The 20165-nt window shown below is 48.1% G+C and overlaps 1 protein-coding gene across 4 annotated transcripts in view; it reads right to left on the minus strand.

Annotated features, from left to right (window-relative positions):
- The window catches only part of KMT2C (lysine methyltransferase 2C), a 917733-nt gene that overhangs the window by 54627 nt on the left and 842941 nt on the right, over window positions 1-20165 (minus strand). For all 4 annotated transcript variants that reach the window (XM_030198371.1, XM_030198346.1, XM_030198363.1 and 1 more), the window contains 2 exons: window positions 3545-3723; window positions 552-694 (listed from right to left, as the gene is read on the minus strand). In XM_030198371.1, coding sequence (XP_030054231.1) covers window positions 552-694; window positions 3545-3723 — 322 coding nt within the window. The remainder of the gene's footprint in view (window positions 1-551; window positions 695-3544; window positions 3724-20165) is intronic.

Genomic DNA, 20165 nt, shown 5'->3' on the forward strand with positions numbered 1-20165 from the left:
GGCTGGGAAGTTGCAACTGGGGATAAAATATTGCCCAGAAATCTTTGCTACAGATCTTGATGCCATAAAAAGAAACGTGCACAGAGTATTCTGGCATCATTTGGTTATCAATAAAAAAACAGATTTGAACGAAAAATTCTTTCAACTGATTTGAATGAAATTATATTGGGGGGAGGGAACGTTCATAGATGCTGATTTGAAAATCAAATTTTAAATGTGTGTGTGTTTTTTTAACTAAACATTCTTCAACACTGGAGGCAGCACTTGGACTGCTTTAAATAGATGTTTTATAGATAAGTTCATTGATTCTTCTTGAAATCTCCTTATCAACTACTATCTCCAATTACAACAAAAGAAAAAATATAACTCATAGTAAAGGACGTAAGATAACAATGTTACACATAAATATTTCTGACATTGTTTTCTAACTGTGAAAAAGAATTTCAATATTTGCATTTAAAAAGGAAGAATACATCCCTGAACTGTCCTTTAAGAGAGAGATGTGAAGGAAATAGTATAACATAGTTATCATCAAGCAGTTTGCATTTTACCTCAGCAGCTGTAGGGTGCAATGTAATTGCAACAGAGATCAGACCAGATTTAGGACCATTGTGGGTCTGTATAAACTGAGATTCAAAGAATAAAGTCCCCGATAAAGGTTCAGTCTTCACTTCATTCCGACTAGCCTCTGAACCTTTAAAGAAATAATAAAAGAACAGGTCAATTTTCAGGGGCAGGAAAATCAAACACATAACATATCCAAGTTGAATTGCTCAAAATATAAGTTAAAATAGAGATTTTAAACTTATGCCTGTTGTGTGTGCAGTTCGAGTTCGGTGGAAAAGATAAATATCCCTAATGAAACAGCTTACTGGTTAGTGCAGCGGCCTGAGAACCAGGAGAACTGGGTTCAATTCTCACTGCAGCAACTTGTGATTCTAGGCAAGTCACCTACCCCTCCACTGCCCCAGGTACAAAATAAGTACCTGTATATAATATGCAAACCACTTTGATTGTAACCACAGAAAGGCAGTATATCAACACCATCCCCTTTCCCTAATCCCATCTCCACCATAATGTCTACGTTTTGGCTGTATGGTGACTTATACAGACAAGATTTAGCTGTTCCCTGCCCAGCAAACTTAAAAAGAAAATCTCACTTATACAGTTGGCACTCAATGCCAATCATATAAATATTTTTAAATATTATCCTCAAAAAGCCTATATCAAAACTATGATAAGTTTGGATATATTAGTCAAGTTTTTGTCAGCCCCATTCAGATATTACAAAAGAGACAGTTGCAAAATGAAAATCAAATAAGACAGTTTTGATAAAATCAAATATTTTTATTTTGGAATCATAAGTACATAAGCACCACCATACTGGGAAAAGACCAAGGGTCCATCAAGCCCAGCATCCTGTCTCCGATAGCGGCCAATCCAGGCTTCAAGAACCTGGCAAACCCCCCCCCCCCCCCCCCCCCCCAATTTTTTAAAAATAATGTTCAATGGACTTTTCCCTCAGGAATCTGTTCAAACCCCCTTTAAATTCCATAAGGCCAGCTGCTGTCACTACATTCTCCGGCAACTTGTTCCAGAGTCTAACTACATGCTGAGTAAAGAAAAACTTTCTCCTATTTGTTTTAAATCTACCATATTCTAGCTTCATCTTGTGTCCCCTGGTTTTGTTGTTGTTTGAAATGTGTAAACAAACGCTTCACATCTGTCCGCTCTAATCTGCTCATCATCTTGTAGACTTCTATCATATCACCCCTCAGCCGCCTTTTCTCCAAGTTAAAGAGCTCTAACCTTCTCAGCCTTTCCTCATAGGGAATTCGTTCCATTCCCTTTATCATTTTCGTCGCCCTTCTCTGCACCTTTTCTAATTCCTTTATATCTTTTTTGAGATGCGGCGACCAGAATTGGACACAATACTCGAGGTGCGGTCGCACCATGGAGCGATACAACGGCATTATAACATCCTCGTGTTTGTTTTCCATCCCTTTCCTAATAATACTCAACATTCTGTGTGCTTTCTTAGCCGCCGCAGCACACTGAGCAGAAGTTTTTAACGTCTTAGCAACGATGACTCCCAGATCCCTTTCTAGGTCCGTGACTCCTAACACGGAACCTTGCATGACATAGCTGTAATTCGGGTTCCTCTTACCCACATGCATCACTTTGCACTTCTCAACACTGAACTTCATCTGCCACTTGCAAGCCCAATCCCCCATTCTGTTTCAATCAGTATTGTGGCTCCATAAGAAAAGGCCATAAAATTATGCCATCAGTATTTGAGCTCCTACTGGAAATATCGAGAAATCATTTAGAAAGTCTCTACAATTATTGGCACCCTGAAGCAGAGCTAGTACTTGAAATTTGATTGTGTCTATACCCCTAAGCGCCTCACATGGATGTATGGGAAAGGGAGTGGGACCTGTTGGCAAACTGTGTGGGTGCAGAAGAGATATATATCACATTTTGTGGTGTAACTTGACGTATAACTTGACGTATAACTTGCAGGACGTCAGACTCACAGAAACAGAACGAAGCCCTGCAGATCGCAAGGCTTTTTCTGTTTCTGTGAGTCTGATGTCCGATTCAAACAGAACGAAGGAAGAAGAGGACCTCGGCTGGCGGGGGTTGGGGTCCGCCGCCAGCAAATGTAGGTGACGGCGGGGGAAGGTTGGCGGCGGGAGGGGGGGGGGTCGAGAGGGTCGTCGGCGGGGGGGGGGGGTCAAAGTTGTTGGTGGTGGTGGTGGCGGCGGCTAAAATGTGCCCCCTCACCTCGGGCTCTGGACCCCCCTCCCGCCGAAGTCTGGCTACGCCGCTGGCTGAGAGACTGAGGAAACAGTGAACCTAATGTTTCAGTCTTGGGGTGAGAGGACACATGGGTATTGTTATATGTATTTTTTGCTCTGTGACTACAGACACGCAAAACTGATAGCTGATTAGCCAATGGCCAATGACTGTCCATGTGCAAACACGTTGGGAGAGACTGACAGAATACAGGAACAATCCATATATGGCACAGGCTACTTTCTGCTTTGCTGCTTATAGTTTATGGGAAATTACATGATTTGGGGAAACGAAACTTACAACAGTATATATGTAATAGCTGGGACAGTGTTAGCTGAGCAGTTTTTGTTATTCAGGATTTTCATCTTGCTTTGCTGTCTGACAACCTGCTCCAGAGAGAACAATTACTTTGTATATGACTTAGTGAGATACCAATAAAGATGTTACTGGTTGTGCCTATATCTAAGCCTATTAGCTCTCTTATTTTTACAGCCCACGAGGCTGAAATGTTCCCCCTCCCAAGGGACAAGGGAAAATAAAACACAAAACCCACCAACAGTCTTCACACCGTATACTGATGTTTTTATGTCCATATACAAAGCATTTTTAAATCAGTACTTAATTCTCATTATCTAAAAATAATATTAGATAATACCATCAGAAACAATTTCATTCATTTAGTCATTTCTAAGGTAGATTAAAATGCGGCTGAAGAGATGGATGGTGATATAAAGTATAGCATTACCTTTTCCTGTGCTACTGGGTAAAATGGGAATGATAGGGGATGGTACAGGGTCTGGAGGCTCCTCCTTTATCAGTGACAAATCTGGATACCTGCTGATTTCCATTCCAACCACACTTTCAGGAGATGAGGAGGGTACAAAACTGTCAGGAGTGTCCCGGTCATCACAGTGATCCTGCATCCTGTTGGAGGAAAAACCAAAAACCCTCAAAACCTAGAGATTTAATCATGCAAATTTGCTATATACAAAAAGCCAGCAATTTAAGGCATAATTTTTGTCAAATAAGGAAAGAAATGTAGGCACATGTTTACTAAAGAGCATTAAGTTCTTGTATTTAACACGTTAACAGACAAAAGCAATGCACCTTAAGTGCAAAGGCTCCACGGTAGCTGCTGGGAGCAATTTCTGCACTGATATGTTCTGTAAAGTCCCTTACTTTCAGGCTCTATGAGCTCAGATGCACCTAACATCAGCTACTGAGATGGCATTAGGTGCAGCTCACATTTCACAGGTAGTGTGAGCTCCCTACTGCTTGCTGACTGCAATGTGTGGTCCCTGCCCAATCTTTGCCCATACCCTAACCAGTCCCTGTTCCATCTTGCACTAGGCAGTTAATGCTGGACGTTTACTGCACAGGCTGATTTAATGAACACTAGGCATTAGTGTGGGCTTGTTCTAACAGCACGGGCTAATATCTGTTCTAATTGCCTACCGCAGCTTAGTAAACATGCCCCTTAGGTTACTGCTAATATTACTTATGATTAACAACTGATAATTAAGATCTCTTAATTTTGGTAACCATAACAGACACATTTTTATACTCTGCTGAAGGCTAGCTCTTCCTTGTGCTCCTGAAATGAGAGAGTCATCTCTAGCCCTTTTAAGTTAACTGTATTTGCCACACCCCTACTTCTTTTTACTTTAATGGTTTACAAGCTATTTATACAAAGCATGACTATTGTAACCATAACTAAAACTGTGACACCCCGGGGGTCACGAGACGGCAGCAGCGTGAGCGGACGCCTACAAGCTCAGCTCCGCTCCCTCGCTTTGATAAACCCCCTTCTTATGGCACCCCTGCGGTGAATTTTTTCTACCTAATACGGACCCACCAACGCTGGAAGTCGGGGGGGGGGGGGGGGGGGGGGGAGGACACACCGAATTGACAGCGGAAGAGGCCGGAGAAGGCTGGTATGCCGATTAGAGCAGCTCGCTCCGGCAAGAAACAAGCTGCAGGGAGTGCACGCAAGATGGCGGCCCAGCAGCGGGAGTCCCCGGCGCCATAGGTTACTGATGATACTATTTATTTGTTGCATTTGTATCCCACATTTTCTCACCTATTTGCAGGCTCAATGTGGCTTACATAATACCGTAATGGTGTTCGCCAACTCCGGTAGAGAAGCAAATACAAAGTGATGTTATGTTCGAATAAGGTTCATGTGATTACAGACATATGGTAAAATTATGTATCATACCTGATAATTTTCTTTCCATTAATCATAGCTGATCAATCCATAGACTGGTGGGTTGTGTCCATCTACCAGCAGGTGGAGATAGAGAGCAAACTTTTGCCTCCCTATATGTGGTCATGTGCTGCCGGAAACTCCTCAGTATGTCGATATCAAAGCTCCATCCGCAGGACTCAGCACTTAGAGAATTACACCCACGAAGGGACACTCTGCCCAGCTCACCACCGCCGAAACGGGGGAGGGGAATTAACCCAGCTCATCCCCACACAAGTGGGGGAGGGGAATCCGTCCAGCTCATCCCCGCGGAGCGGGGGAGGGACACCACACCCGCCGATGCGGGGGGATCTGGCTTATCCTGCAACCGCGGGAGGAGCTGACTGACCCTAACACCGCCGAAGCGGGAGGGGTACAAAGCTGCCCTACAGCCGCACGAAGCGGGAGGGAGTGCCGGCAGAATTTAAATCTCAATCCAGCCCCGTAAAACGGAGGGGAGAGGAATGCAGCAGCTCACTGTAACACAAACTCGTCTCAACTCTTGAAGAATCCAAGTGAAAAAACTTGAACACGAAGTCTTTCTGAAGTAACTGAAGACTAAACTTGAACCTGAAATGCAACCAGAATAAAAACAGTACAGATATCTGGGAGGGACTATGGATTGATCAGCTATGATTAATGGAAAGAAAATTATCAGGTATGATACATAATTTTACCTTCCATATCATCAAGCTGATCAATCCATAGACTGGTGGGATGTACCGAAGCAGTACTCACCCAGGGCGGGACATTGAAATCCCTGACCTCAACACTGAAGCTCCAAACCGGGCCTCCGCCCGTGCAGCCACAGTCAAGCGGTAATGCTTGGAGAATGTATGAGCCGAAGCCCAAGTTGCCGCCTTGCATATCTCTTCCAAGGAGACGGACCCGGCCTCTGCCATCGAGGCCGCCTGAGCTCTAGTGGAGTGAGCCTTCAGCTGGATAGGCGGCACCTTCCCCGCGGCCACATAAGCCGCTGCAATGGCTTCCTTGACCCATCTTGCCACTGTAGGCTTAGCAGCCTGCAGACCCTTACGAGGACCTGCAAACAGGACAAACAGAAGATCCGATTTCCGGAACTCATTGGTCACTTCCAAGTATCTGATGATGACTCGTCTCACATCCAGATATTTAAGAGCAGAGTACTCCTCTGGGTAGTCCTCCCTACGAAAGGAAGGGAGACAGAGCTGCTGATTCACATGGAAGCGAGAAACAATCTTGGGCAGGAAGGAAGGCACTGTGCGAATAGTCACTCCTGCCTCAGTGAACTGCAGAAAGGGCTCTCGACATGAGAGCGCCTGGAGCTCGGAAACTCTTCTGGCTGAAGTGATAGCCACCAAAAAGACTGCTTTCAACGTCAGGTCTTTCAGAGATGCCCTCGACAAGGGTTCAAAAGGCGGCTTCTGCAATGCTCTTAGCACCAGGTTGAGATTCCACGCAGGCACCACTGAGTGCAGAGGAGGGCGCAGGTGATTAACTCCCTTGAGAAAGCGCACCACATCTGGCTGCGAAGCCAGGGAAGCACCCTTCAGGCGACCCCTGAAGCAAGCCAGAGCCGCTACCTGGACTTTAAGGGAACTGAGCGACAGGCCTTTCTCCAGACCTTCTTGCAGGAACGCCAACACTGAAGAAATTGGAGCAGTGAAGGGAGAAAGTGAGCCTGCTTCACACCACGCTGCAAATATACGCCAAACCCTGGCGTAAGCAGTAGAAGTAGAGCGCTTCCTCGCTCTCAGCATAGTGGCGATGACCTTGTCTGAGAAGCCCTTCTTTCTCAGACGCTGCCGCTCAATAGCCAGGCCGTAAGACCAAAGGGGGAGGGATCCTCCATCACCACGGGACCCTGATGTAACAGGCCCTGCTCCACTGGCAGCCGCAGAGGATCGTCGACTGAGAGCCTGATCAAGTCCGCATACCAGGGACGTCTGGGCCATTCCGGACCCACCAGGATTACCCTGCCGGGATGCTTTGCCACCCGGTCTAGCACCCTGCCCAACATGGGCCAGGGCGGGAACACATAGAGAAGCTCTTGTGTTGGCCACTGTTGGAGAAGAGCATCTACTCCCAGGGATCGAGGGTCCCGTCCTCTGCTGAAAAAGCGCGGCACTTGGCAATTGGCCGATGACGCCATCAGATCTAGGCTCGGCTGGCCCCAGCGCTTCGTGATGTCCAAGAACGCCTGAGCAGATAGCTGCCACTCTCCGGGCTCCAAGGTATGGCGACTGAGAAAGTCCGCCTTGACATTCATGACTCCGGCAATGTGGGCCGCTGACAGCTGCTCCAGGTTCGCTTCTGCCCACTGGCATAGATTCATAGCCTCCTTGGCTAGAGGGGCGCTCTTGGTACCTCCCTGGCGGTTGACATAGGCCACAGCCGTGGCATTGTCCGACAGGACCCGTACCGGCTTCAACACCAGTACCGGGATGAACTCCAAAAGCGCCAACCGAATGGCTCTGAGTTCCAGGAGGTTGATAGACCACTTTGCCTCTGCAGGAGACCAGAGCCCCTGCGCTGTCCTTCCCAAGCAGTGGGCTCCCCAGCCCGACAAAGAGGCGTCCGTCGTGACGACAATCCACTCCGGGGTCACCAGAGGCATTCCCGCAGACAACTTGTCTGTCTGCATCCACCAGCTCAGCGCCTTGCGCACTGCTGGGTCCAAGGGAAGGCGCACAGCATAATCCTCCGACATCGGAGTCCAGCGCTGCAGCAGAGATTGTTGTAGTGGTCTCATATGAGCCCTGGCCCAGGGCACTACTTCCATCGTGGCCGTCATAGAGCCCAACAGCTGCACATAGTCCCAAGCCCGAAGAGGAGAGGCTACTAGGAACTGGTCCACCTGAGCCTGAAGCTTGACAATCCGATTGTCTGGCAGGAACACTCTGCCCACTTGGGTGTCGAATCGAACTCCCAGATACTCCAGGGACTGAGTCGGGCGCAGCTGGTTTTTCTCCCAGTTGATGATCCATCCCAGGGAGCTCAAAAGAGCAACTACCCGGTCCACAGCTTTGCCGCACTCTGCATAAGAGGGGGCTCGGATCAACCAGTCGTCCAGATAAGGATGGACTTGTACTCCTTCCTTTCGCAGGAAGGCCGCGATGACCACCATTACTTTAGAAAAGGTCCGCGGAGCAGTAGCCAACCCGAACGGGAGGGCTCTGAACTGGAAGTGTCGGCCCAGTACTGCAAAACGCAGAAAGCGTTGATGAGGAGGCCAGATGGGAATATGCAAGTACGCTTCCTTGATGTCCAAGGATGCCAGGTACTCCCCTGCCTTCACTGCCACTATAACAGAGCGGAGAGTCTCCATGCGAAAGTGCCGCACTTTCAAGGCCCGATTGACCCCTTTGAGGTCGAGGATAGGCCGGACAGAACCTCCTTTCTTTGGTACCACAAAGTAAATGGAGTAACGCCCCTTGCCAAGCTGACTTTCTGGCACCGGAACGACCGCACCCAGGCGGATCAGATTGTCCAAAGTCTGCTGCACTGCCACAGCTTTGACCGGAGACTTGCAGGGAGAGAGTACAAACCCGTCTCTTAAGGGTCGGCAGAACTCTAGCTTGTAGCCGTCTCTGATGACTTCCAGCACCCAAGCGTCTGAAGTTATTGTGGTCCACTCGCCCAGAAACGAGGACAGCCGTCCTCCAATCTGCACTGGGGCGTGGACCAAGGCCCCGTCATTGGGTACGAGACCCTGGGGGAGGACCGGAGGGAGCACCTCCGGGACGGCGGTCTCTGCGAAAGGAATGCTGCTTGGGGGAGAAATTCCTCTTAAAGGAAGAGGGGGCAGAGGAACCCGACCTGCCCGGGCGGTACCGACGGGCTTCCTGAAACCGTCCTCTGGAGGTACCGGGACGAGTACTAGCCCGAGCCCTGACCTCTGGTAACTTCTTGCCCTTAGACGTGCCGAGATCGGTCACGATTTTGTCCAGCTCGACCCCAAAGAGCAGCTTGCCTTTAAAAGGCAATCTAGCCAGGCGGGATTTAGAGGCGTGGTCAGCAGACCAATGTTTCAGCCAAAGCTACCGCCGCGCAGAGATTGTCTGAGCCATGCCTTTAGCTGAGGCCCTCAAGACATCATACAGCAAGTCTGCCAAATAGGCTAAGCCCGATTCCAGGGCCGGCCAATCAGCCCTCAAGGAATGATCCGAGGGGGAAGCCCGCTGCACCATAGTCAGGCACGCCCTGGCCACATAGGAGCCGCAAACTGAGGCCTGCAAACTTAAAGCAGCCGCCTCAAAGGACGACCTTAAGGCCGCCTCCAATCTTCTGTCTTGGGCGTCCTTTAGGGCTGTGCCACCTTCCACCGGCAATGCCGCTTTCTTAGTCACCGCAGTGATTAAAGAATCCACGGTAGGCCACAGATAGGCCTCACGTTCACTTTCAGTCAAAGGATAGAGGCGGGACATAGCCCTAGACACTTTAAGGCTCGCTTCAGGGACATCCCATTGAGCCGAAATTAAGGTGTGCATGGCATCATGCACGTGGAAGGTTCTAGGCGGGCGCTTCGTCCCCAGCATAATGGCAGAGCCAACAGGGGCTGAGGGAGAGACGTCCTCCGGAGAGGAAATCTTCAAAGTGTCCATGGCCTGTATCAACAGGTTGGGCAAATCCTCTGAGCTAAAAAGCCGCGCTGCAGAGGGGTCATCCGCTCCATCCGAGCGGGGATCCGTCTCCTCCAAGGAATCCGCAAAGGACCGTTGGGAGAACTCAGATACGCTGCCCTCATCTACATCGGAGGAGACAAAGTCCTCCAAGGCCTGGGAATCAACCCGAGGGCATTTACCTCTGGGAACCTCAACCTCTTTACCAGACGAGGGAGCAGGGGCAGCGTTTTGCATAAGGAAGGCCTGATGCAGCAGCAAAACAAACTCGGGGGAGAAACCCCCCAGACTGTGCACTTCCGCAGCCTGGGCTACAGCCCTAGACGCACTCTCAACCGGCGCTCGCAAGAGCGGGGGAGAGACATGCTGCGCATCCAAAATGGCGTCTGGCGCGACACTCCGCGAAGGAGCCGCACGGGAAGAACGGCGCTTAACTTTAGCCGCTTTTGTGCCGTCGCCCAAATTAAGGGCGTTCATGGCATTAATGTCTCCAACCTCAAGGGCGGCCCAAGAAGAAGCCGTCCGAGCCGCGTGGCCGGCCAAGATGGCGGAGGCGAGGAGCGGGTGATGGGCGTTTATGGCGGGAAAAACCGCCACGCCGGAGGAAGGACCGGGACATTCATCGGTCACGAAACTGTCACCCAACAAGGGCGAATCAGGCTTTAAAACCCCCGCATCCCCTCTAGAAGCGCTCAAGCGATCCGGGGAGCGACTCTTTGCGCCCTCGCCCTCCGACGCCATATGCCACAAGGAGAAGAATCGGGGAACCCCCTGCCCGCTATAAAAAGGTAAAAATTACCTGCTTGCCGCTCCGAGCTGTAACGACCTGGTGTCCCAGTGAGTAGCTGCAATAAACGTTTAAATAAACGTCGAAATAAACGCCTTTAAGGACGTTCAAAAATTTTTTTTTTTTTTTTTTTTACGGAGCCAGCGGGAGAGGGGAGAAAAGGAGGGACCTGGCACCACCAGGTTTGCACTTGCTCAAAAGAGCCCTCAACCCCAGGCACTCAACAAAACCTAAGAATTAGGCTTGGAGGCCTAGCCAGAGCTGCTGCTGTGTGTGACCACCACCTGCTGAGATAGAGAACATACTGAGGAGTTTCCGGCAGCACATGACCACATATAGGGAGGCAAAAGTTTGCTCTCTATCTCCACCTGCTGGTAGATGGACACAACCCACCAGTCTATGGATTGATCAGCTTGATGATATGGAATGGGGAATCGTAGAGAGGAAGAGTTATGTAGTGTCCATTACGAGGTTTGGTTTCATTGCGTTGCAGGATTCAGGCATTTAAGTTGGGTCGGTAGGGTATGCCTTTTTGAACAGGTTGGTTTTTAGTGATTTCCGGAAGTTTAGGTGATCGTACGTTGTTTTCGCGGCTTTTGGTAATGCGTTCCACAATTGTGTGCTTGTGTAGGAGAAGCTGGATGCATAAGTTGATTTGTATTTGAATCCTTTGCAGCTTGGGTAGTGGAGGTTTAGGTATGTTCGTGCTAATCCGGTTATGTTTCTGGTTGGTAGGTATATGAGGTCTGTCATGTATCCTGGGGCTTCGCCGTAAATAATTTTATGAACCAGGGTGCAGATTTTGAAGGCAATACGTTCTTTGATTGGAAGCCAGTGCAGTTTTTCTCTGAGGGGTTTGGCACTTTCAAATCGTGTTTTTCCAAATATAAGTCTTGCAGCTGTGTTTTGAGCGGTCTGAAGTTTTTTTTATGAGTTGTTCTTTTCATCTCGCATAAATTCCATTGCAATAGTCTACATGGCTTAATGCCATTGATTGTATCAAGTTGCGGAATGCTTCCCTCAGGAAGAATGGTTTCACGCGTTTGAGCTTCCACATTGAGTGGAACATTTAATCTCTCCGCTACGGCTTTGTCTTCCCTGATCGCCCCTTTTACTCCTTGGTCATCTAGTGGTCCAACCGATTCGTTTGCCGGCTTCCTGCTTTTACTATGTGTTTTTGCCTCCAACGCAATCTTTGTTTCGAAATCCCTCTTAGCCTTCCTTATCAGCGCTTTGCATTTGACTTGACATTCCTTATGCCGTTTCTTTTTATTTTCAGTCGGTTCCTTGTTCCATTTTCGGAAGGATTTTCTTTTAGCTCTAATAGCTTCCTTCATCTCACTTTTTAACCATGCCGGCTGTCGTTTGGTCTTCCATCCTCCTTTTTTAATACGCGGAATATATTTGGCCTGGGCTTCCAGGACATAGCGGCTCGCAGCATCTTTCAGTCTCACAATTCCCTTTTTAGTCATTTTCCTTTCACTAATATACCTGAAGAAATTTTTGTCACCCCTCCTTACATTTCTAGCCATTTGTTCTTCCGCTTGCGCTTTCGCCAGACGTATCTCTCTCTTGGCTTCTTTCAGTTTCATCCGCTATTCCTCTCCGTGTTCCTCTTCTTGAGTTTTTCTGTTTTTCAGGAGCGCCAACTCTTTAGCCTTTATTTTCTCAGCCACTTGCTTGGAGAACCATATCGGTTTTCTTTTTCTCTTGCTTTTATTTACTCTCCTTACATAAAGGTTTGTGGCCCTATTTATAGTTTCTTTCAGCCTGGACCACTGCCCTTCCGCTTCTCATATGTCCTCCCAGCCTATCAGCTCCTTCTTCAGGTATTCCCCCATTTTACTAAAGTCAGCATGCTTGAAATCCAGGACTTTGAGTTTTGAGTGGCTGCCCTCGACTTCAGCTGTCATATCAAACCAAATTGTTTGATGGTCACTGCTGCCCAGGTGGGCACCCACTCGGACATTTGACACACTATCCTCATTTGTGAGCACCAGATCCAGCGTCGCTCCCTCCCTTGTGGGTTCCGTCACCATTTGTCTGAACAGAAGCATCCACGATCTCTCTACTTCTTTCCGATTCCGCAGATGGAACCTTCCAATCTACATTCAGCAGATTGAAATCGCCCAGCAACAGCACCTCTCTCTTCTTTCCCAGCTTTTGAATATCTGCGATCAGATCTTTATCTAATTCCTCCAATTGTGCCGGAGGTCTGTAGACAACACCCACGTGGACAGGGGTTCTATCATCTCTTTTTAAGGTGATCCATATCTCTTCTTCCTTTCCCCAGGCCCCTGTCATTTCAGTCACTGCGATATCATTTCTCACATACAGAGCTACTCCTCCACCTTTAAGACCATGTGGGTAGCCTTTGCAGTGCATTTGAGTTTGAATAACTGTGAGTTTTGATAACTTGTGTCCTGGTTTGGATATTTAGTACAGTATTATATTGTAAGCCACACTGAGCCTGCAAATAGGTGGGAAAATGTGGGCTATAAATGCAACAAAATAAATAAATAAATCAGGGACGTGCTATAGACGTAAGCTTTTGACATGATTCCCCACAGGAGGCTCATAAATAAACTGGACACGCTGAAGATAGGACCTGACGTGGTGAACTGGATTAGGAACTGGTTGACGGACAGATGTCAGAGGGTGGTGGTTAATGGAATTCGCTCAGATGAGGGAAAGGTGAGTAGTGGAGTGCCTCAGGGATTGGTGCTGGGGACTATTCTGTTCAATATATTTGTGAGTGACATTGCCGAAGGGTTACAAGGTAAAGTTTGCCTTTTTGCTGACAATACTAAGATTTTTAACAGAGTGCACACCCGGGAATGAAAAAGGATCTGCAGAAGCTAGAAGAATGGTCTAAGGTTTGGCAATTAAAATTCAATGCGAAGAAATGCAAAGTGATGCACTTAGGGAGTAGAAATCCACGGGAGACGTATGTGTTAGGCGGTGAAAGTGTGATATGTACAGAAGGGGAGAGGGATTTTGGGGTGATAGTATCTGAGGATGTGAAGGCGACGAAACAGTGCGACAAGGCGGTGGCCACAGCTAGAAGGTTGCTAGGCTGTATAGAGAGAGGTGTGACCAGCAGAAGAAAGGAAGTGTTGATGCCCCTGTATAAGTCACTGGTGAGGCCCCACCTGGAGTATTGTGTTCAGTTTTAGAGGCCGTATCTTGCTAAGGATGTAAAAAGAATTGAAGCGGTGCAAAGAAAAGCTACGAGAATGGTATGGGATTTGCGTTACAAGACAAGAGACTTGCTGACCTGAAAATGTATACCCTGGAGGAAAGGAGAAACAGGGGTGATATGATACAGACGTTCAAATATTTGAAAGGTATTAATCCACAAACGAACCTTTTCCGTAGATGGGAAGGCGGTAGAAGTAGAGGACATGAAATGACATTGCAGAAATGTCAGGAAGTACTTTTTCACGGAGAGAGTGGTGGATGCTTGGAATGCCCTCCCGCAGGAGGTGGTGGTGATGAAAACGGTAACAGAATTCAAATATGTGTGGGATAAACATAAAGGAATCCTGTTCAGAAGGAAGGGATCCTCAGAAGTTTAGCGGTGATTGGGTGGCAGAGCCGGTGGTGGGGGGCAGGGCTAGTGCTGGGCAGACTTCTACGGTCTATGCCGTGAGGATGGCAGATACTAATCAAGGTCAGGTATACACAAAAGGTAGCACATATGAGTTTATCTTGTAGGGCAGACTGGATGGACCGTGCAGGTCTTTCTCTGCCGTCATCTACTACGTAACTATGTAAGGGACTTATGTTTGTTGGTGGGACCCTACTTTAGGTCGGTGGGGGGGGGGGGGGGGGGGGGGGGTTCCACATTGCATTGTATCTGCTTAGTAACCAGCTGATGGGAAGGAGGGGGAGAGAATGGAGCGGGGACGCTATAGAAGTGAACAGGTTGGGGGGGAATGGGATCAAGGGGAGATGGGGGAGGCGGAGGAGAGTTAAGGGGTGGGGTGGGAGAATTGCGGTGTGGATGACTATGTGGGTGTTTGGATGTGTGGGGGTGTATAGAAGGAGTGCGTGGGGTGTGGAAGGAGGCGGATTCTTGTGGGGGGTGGGGGAGGGGGTGGAGAGGGGGGAGGGGGGAGGGGGAATGCGATCAGTGTGATGTGCTCTTGGTTTGGTTTTGGGATATAGGCGGGGGTAAGTAGGGACTCCATTCTCTTGCAAATACTGAAGCTCAGTTCTATATCGTGGGCGGGCTTGCCTTATACGGGTGGGGGAGGTGCAGCTGGGACGCCGCTCCTAGCCTCCTAAGTGGCTGGTTTGTACTTACTAAAGAGACCGTTCCAAAGGGGGTGGAATGGGTGATCTACGAATTGCTACATTAAATGTGGATGGAATACACTCGCCTGTGAAACGTACAAAGATCTTGAACTGTGTCAAACATTTTTAAGTGGAGGTTTTATTAATGCAAGAAACCCACTTAACTCAAAATGAACATGCTAAATTGAAGAGAGATTGGGTTGGAGAGCTGGCATCTGCATCCTATAATGGTAGGCAGAGGGGGGTGGCCATTCTGATGCATAAGAAATTAAGCCGAGTGTGCCACAAGATTATTGCAGACTGTAGGGGTATTTCCCTGTGATCTTACCTGTGATGGTTTTGGTTCATACAAGCCTAGTGCATCCTGTTACAAACAAGATGGATGCTACAACCTCTGACCTGAATCCTACTGTGTCAGCAAGATCCAGCTTCAGCTTGTGGAAAAACACTGGCAGATTCACTGAAACCAAGGACATTCTGTGTTCCAACCCCCTCCCTTTTTATCATCCTGAGAAGCTGAGAAGGGAGTCAGACTTAGCACCAGAAGTTAACATTTCCAAGGTCACAAAACAAAGAACTCTTCTCGCCCAGGTACTAATTGGACGAGATCATAATTGGGTTCCTGCAGTCACCTGATCGAGAGGTACTGGGAAAAGTGGGAACTGAAGAAGGTAGTAAGGCGGAGACCCTCGGAAGAGGAGCAACCGGTCAGAGGACCTGAGAAATCCAGCAAGGCTCAGGGTGAGCCAGAGACTGTGTTTGATACCAACCTTGTGACCTGCATAACTGGTGCAATTACGTGTGGCAGAGAAATTGGCTCTGAGATCCAACGGAGGGACGGAAACCTACTTGCTGCAGAGAGAGACCTGCTCCACATCTAAGACACAGACAGCTGAGACAGCGTCTGGGGAATCTACTCCGGTCTCATCGGAAGCCGTCATAAGGACAGCGGTGAGATCACGGTGAATTACTTCCTAGTCTGGGGTTAGTTAGTGGGGTTATCTAAGTAAGATTGGTTTATGTCAGCTCTTGGTCAGAGAATAAGCTGCTACTGTGTATTTTGCATAATATGTGTGATTTTCTCATAAGGATTATTAGGATATCATTAGTACTGTTCTAATCATTACGGTACTTAGTCTAGGGATAATCAGTGTATAGTTAGACAATATATTTTGGTAGTGCTCATATCAGTAAGAGATTTATAGTGCACAGAAGCTTGTGCAGAGTTCTATATTTGTATCTTACCTATATTTTCTTACTTCTAATAAACATAATATATATCACTGTGGCTTGTGTCCACTTCTCTAACAGAACACCTGGAGTGGTGCCAGAAGCAAGATTCCTATATATATATATCACCCTAGACAGAGCTAGTTTGTTAGACAGACTTCTGCATTGGGGAAAGCTAGTGAGTTTGTTAGACAGACTTCTGCATTGGGGAATCTTAGTATAAGTAATCTGTAGGTAACTGTTATCCTAAGTATTATTTATTTACATCCTACAAGACCTGGATGGGCGCTACGTGATCTGGATGGGGGAATTGCAAGGGAAAAAAGTAGCCATAAGCTCTGTTTATGCCCCCAATGTTTACTCCCACAGTTTCTTCTCCAAATTGATAGCTCTGCTGGTTACCCTCCATGGGTACCCACTGATAGTGGGAGGAGATTTCAATATAACGGTTGACCCACTAATCGATTGCAACCCCCCCAAAGAGAAGGGAAGCAGGGAAAGTGGTCCTTAGAGGCAAAATAATTGAATACAGCTCCAGGAAACGCAAAGAACAAGAGAGGGCATTATTAGCGCTGTCACAACTGCATTCTATTAGAACATGGCTAGTGAGGGATGGTCCAGAGCAGGTTCGGCAGCAGTACTTGGGTATCAGGCACAAGATCAATTCACTATTAAATCAGAGAGCCCTTAAGGACATTCAGCTATACAAATACCAGTTAAACAGGTGGGGGAATAAAGCGGGAAGACTTTTAGCTCAGCTGATTCGCGCCAGGACTCCGAGGCAAGTGACTACTAAAATCAGGAGCACAACAGGCACACTAACATCAAAGGAGAAGGATATTCAAGAGGCCTTTGTTGACTTTTATAGGTCCTTATACGATAAAGGGTGCTGTGATGTGGAGGCAAGGGAGAGATTCTTTGGAGGGCTGGAGCTTCCCAGCCTGTCTCCAGACCAACTGCAGCAGTTGAATGCCCCGGTCAATGGAAGGGAGATACAGTAAGCCTCGAAGCGCTTGAAACTGGCAAAGGCCCTGGGACCGGATGGGCTAGGCCCGGAATTCTACAAAATATTAGGCAACAATATAGCAGGCCCGTTTCAAATGCTATGTCAGGCGTTATGCACTAGAGGACAAGATATTGGTAGGATGGCGCATGCCACCATAGTGGTTCTCCCCAAACTGGGCAGGGACAAGGAACTGTTGGGGTCCTACAGGCCATAGGCGCCCCGTATAAGAAGCAAAGCTCTTTTGGAGCGCTTCCCAATCTGGCGACAGCATAAGGTATTAACTGGAGCTTCCCCTCCCTGCTGCCTTTCTGCCTGAGACTCTCTGCTCCCCGATTCAATAGCCATCAATAAACAGACTGTGTGCGGGGCCATCGAGCTCTGCACGTCGCTGACAGCTTGCCGGTTCCTGCCCAAACAGAATGTTGCATCATAGAGGGTGGGACCGGAAGAGCTGTCAGCGATGCCATGCAGAGCTCTATGGCTCAGTGCACAGTGTTTGTTTACCGATGGCCACTGAATCAGAGAGGCAAGGGGTTTGGCAGCAAGGCAGCATGGAAGGGAAGTTCCAGCGTCTTTTTCTTTTTGTGGCTACGGGGAAGAAAAAAGAGAGAGAAGATAATGCTGGAGGCAGGAAATGGGAGGAAACAGAGAGGATGATGGGGGAGGAATGAGGCAGAGGCACAATGTTGGATTGGATATTTGGGGGGGGGGGGCAGAGAGAGAAGCAAGGCTAGATGTTTTGGGGGAGAAGAGCTGATGGGCAAAGCTGGATATTAGGGGGAAAGAAGAAACAGAGGAGCAAAAAGCTAGATATTGGGGGGGGGGGGGGGGGGAAGAGACAGAGGAGCAAAGCTGGATAGTGAAAAGAAAAACAGGCAGTGGAAGAAAAGAGGCTGAGGTGTAGAGTGAAGAGAGAGAGGGAGAAGCAATGCTGGAAGGTGTGAGAGAGACAGAGGTGCATTGTATGGGGACAGAGAGAGACAGAGAAGAGATCTGTATGGTATGTGAGGTAGGGCGAGGTGGGAGACAGAGAGGAGATCCTGGGTGCCTGGGGCAGGGGAAGAGAGAGAGAAGAGATGCTGCATGGCAGGGAGGGGGAAGAAAGTTAGATCGTCCCCCTGATAAGTCCCTTTCATCCTTTCTCAGTGACTTTGATGCCCGGCTTGCCTTCTTCCATGATCCTTCCTCCCCCTCTCTCATCCTTGGTGACTTTAATATTCCTGCTAATGATCCTTCCAACTCTTATATTTCCAAGTTACTCGCTTTAACATCCTCCGTTAATCTCCAACTATGCTCCACCTCCCCCACTCATCAACATGGTCACTGTCTTGATCTCATCTTCTCCTCCAACTGTTCACCCTCTAGTTTCCTTGCCTCTGATCTTCCCCTCTCTGATCACCATCTTATAACTTTCACACTTAAATCTCCTCCCTACCAGTCCAGTCCTATCTTATCTAATTTATCTAGGAATCTTCACAATATTGACCCTTCATCTCTATCCTCCCATGTTTCAAACCTCCTCTCTACTGTGGCACCATCCACATCTGTCAACGAGGCTGTTTCTTCTTACAACAATACTCTATCCTCTGCCTTAGACACTCTTGCACCTTTGATGACCCGCCCTATAAGGCGTACAAAACCCCAACCTTGGCTGACTTCTAATATCCACTACCTACGTTCCTGTACTCGCTCCGCCGATCGCCTCTGGCGGAAATCTCGGGCCCTTGCTGATTTCTTACACTAAGTTCATGCTGACCTCCTTCCAATTTGCTCTTCTACGCGCCAAACAGGATTATTATATCCAACTGACCAACTCTCTTGGCTCTAACCCTCGTCTTCTCTTCACCACATTGAACTCTCTCCTCAAGGTGCCCCCTCCCCCAACTCCCCCTTCATTATCTCCTCAGACCCTTGCTGAATTCTTTCACAACAAGGTTCAAAAGATAAACCTTGAATTCTCTACCTCGCCACCTCTCCCTCCACTAGTCCGTTCCCCTCTCTCTCCTTCCCCTTATTCCTTTTCCTCCTTTCCTGAAGTTACTATAGAGGAAACTACATTTCTCTTTTCTTCCTCAAAATGTACCACCTGTTCCTCTGATCCCATTCCCACCCACCTTCTTAATGCCATCTCACCTGCTCTTATTCCTTTTATCTGTCACATTCTCAACCTCTCACTTTCCACTGCAACTGTCCCTACTGCCTTTAAACATGCTGTGGTCACACCTCTCCTTAAGAAGCCTTCACTCGACCCATCTCCCTCCTCCCTTTTCTCTCCAAATTACTTGAGCATGCTGTTCACCACCGCTGCCTTGATTTTCTCTCCTCACATGCTATTCTTGACCCACTACAATCTGGTTTTCGCCCTCTCCACTTAACTGAAACTGCGCTTACTAAAGTCTCCAATGACCTATTACTGGCTAAATCCAGATGTCTCTATTCCATTCTCATCCTTCTTGATCTTTCCGCTGCTTTTGACACTGTCGATCACAGCATACTCCTCGATATCCTGTCCTCACTTGGATTCCAGGGCTCTGTCCTTTCCTGGTTCTCTTCCTACCTCTCCCTCCGCACCTTTAGTGTTCACTCTGGTGGATCCTCTTCTACTTCTATCCCTCTGCCTGTCGGCGTACCTCAGGGTTCTGTTCCTGGTCCCCTCCTCTTTTCTATCTACACTTCTTCCCTTGGTTCATTAATCTCATCCCATGGCTTTTTCTACCATCTCTATGCTGATGACTCCCAAAATCTACCTTTCTACCCCTGATATCTCACCTTGCATCCAAACCAAAGTTTCAGCGTGCTTGTCTGACATTGCTGTCTGGATGTCTCAACGCCACCTGAAATTAAACATGACCAAAACCGAGCTTCTCATTTTTCCCCCCAAACCCACCTCCCCACTCCCCCTGTTTTCTATTTCTGTTGATGGCTCTCTCATTCTCCCTGTCTCCTCAGTTCGAAACCTTGGGGTCATCTTTGACTCTTCTCTCTCCTTCTCTGCTCATATCCAGCAGATCGCCAAGACCTGTCGTTTCTTTCTTTACAACATCTGTAAAATCCGCCCCTTTTTTTCCGAGCACTTTACCAAAACCCTCGTCCACACGCTTGTCACCTCTCGTTTAGACTACTGCAATCTGCTTCTTGCTGGCCTCCCACTTAGTCACCTCTCCCCTCTCCAATCGGTTCAAAACTCTGCTGCCCATC

This window comes from Microcaecilia unicolor, chromosome 1 (assembly GCF_901765095.1).
Source record: "Microcaecilia unicolor chromosome 1, aMicUni1.1, whole genome shotgun sequence".
In the NCBI taxonomy this organism is placed as follows: domain Eukaryota; kingdom Metazoa; phylum Chordata; class Amphibia; order Gymnophiona; family Siphonopidae; genus Microcaecilia; species Microcaecilia unicolor.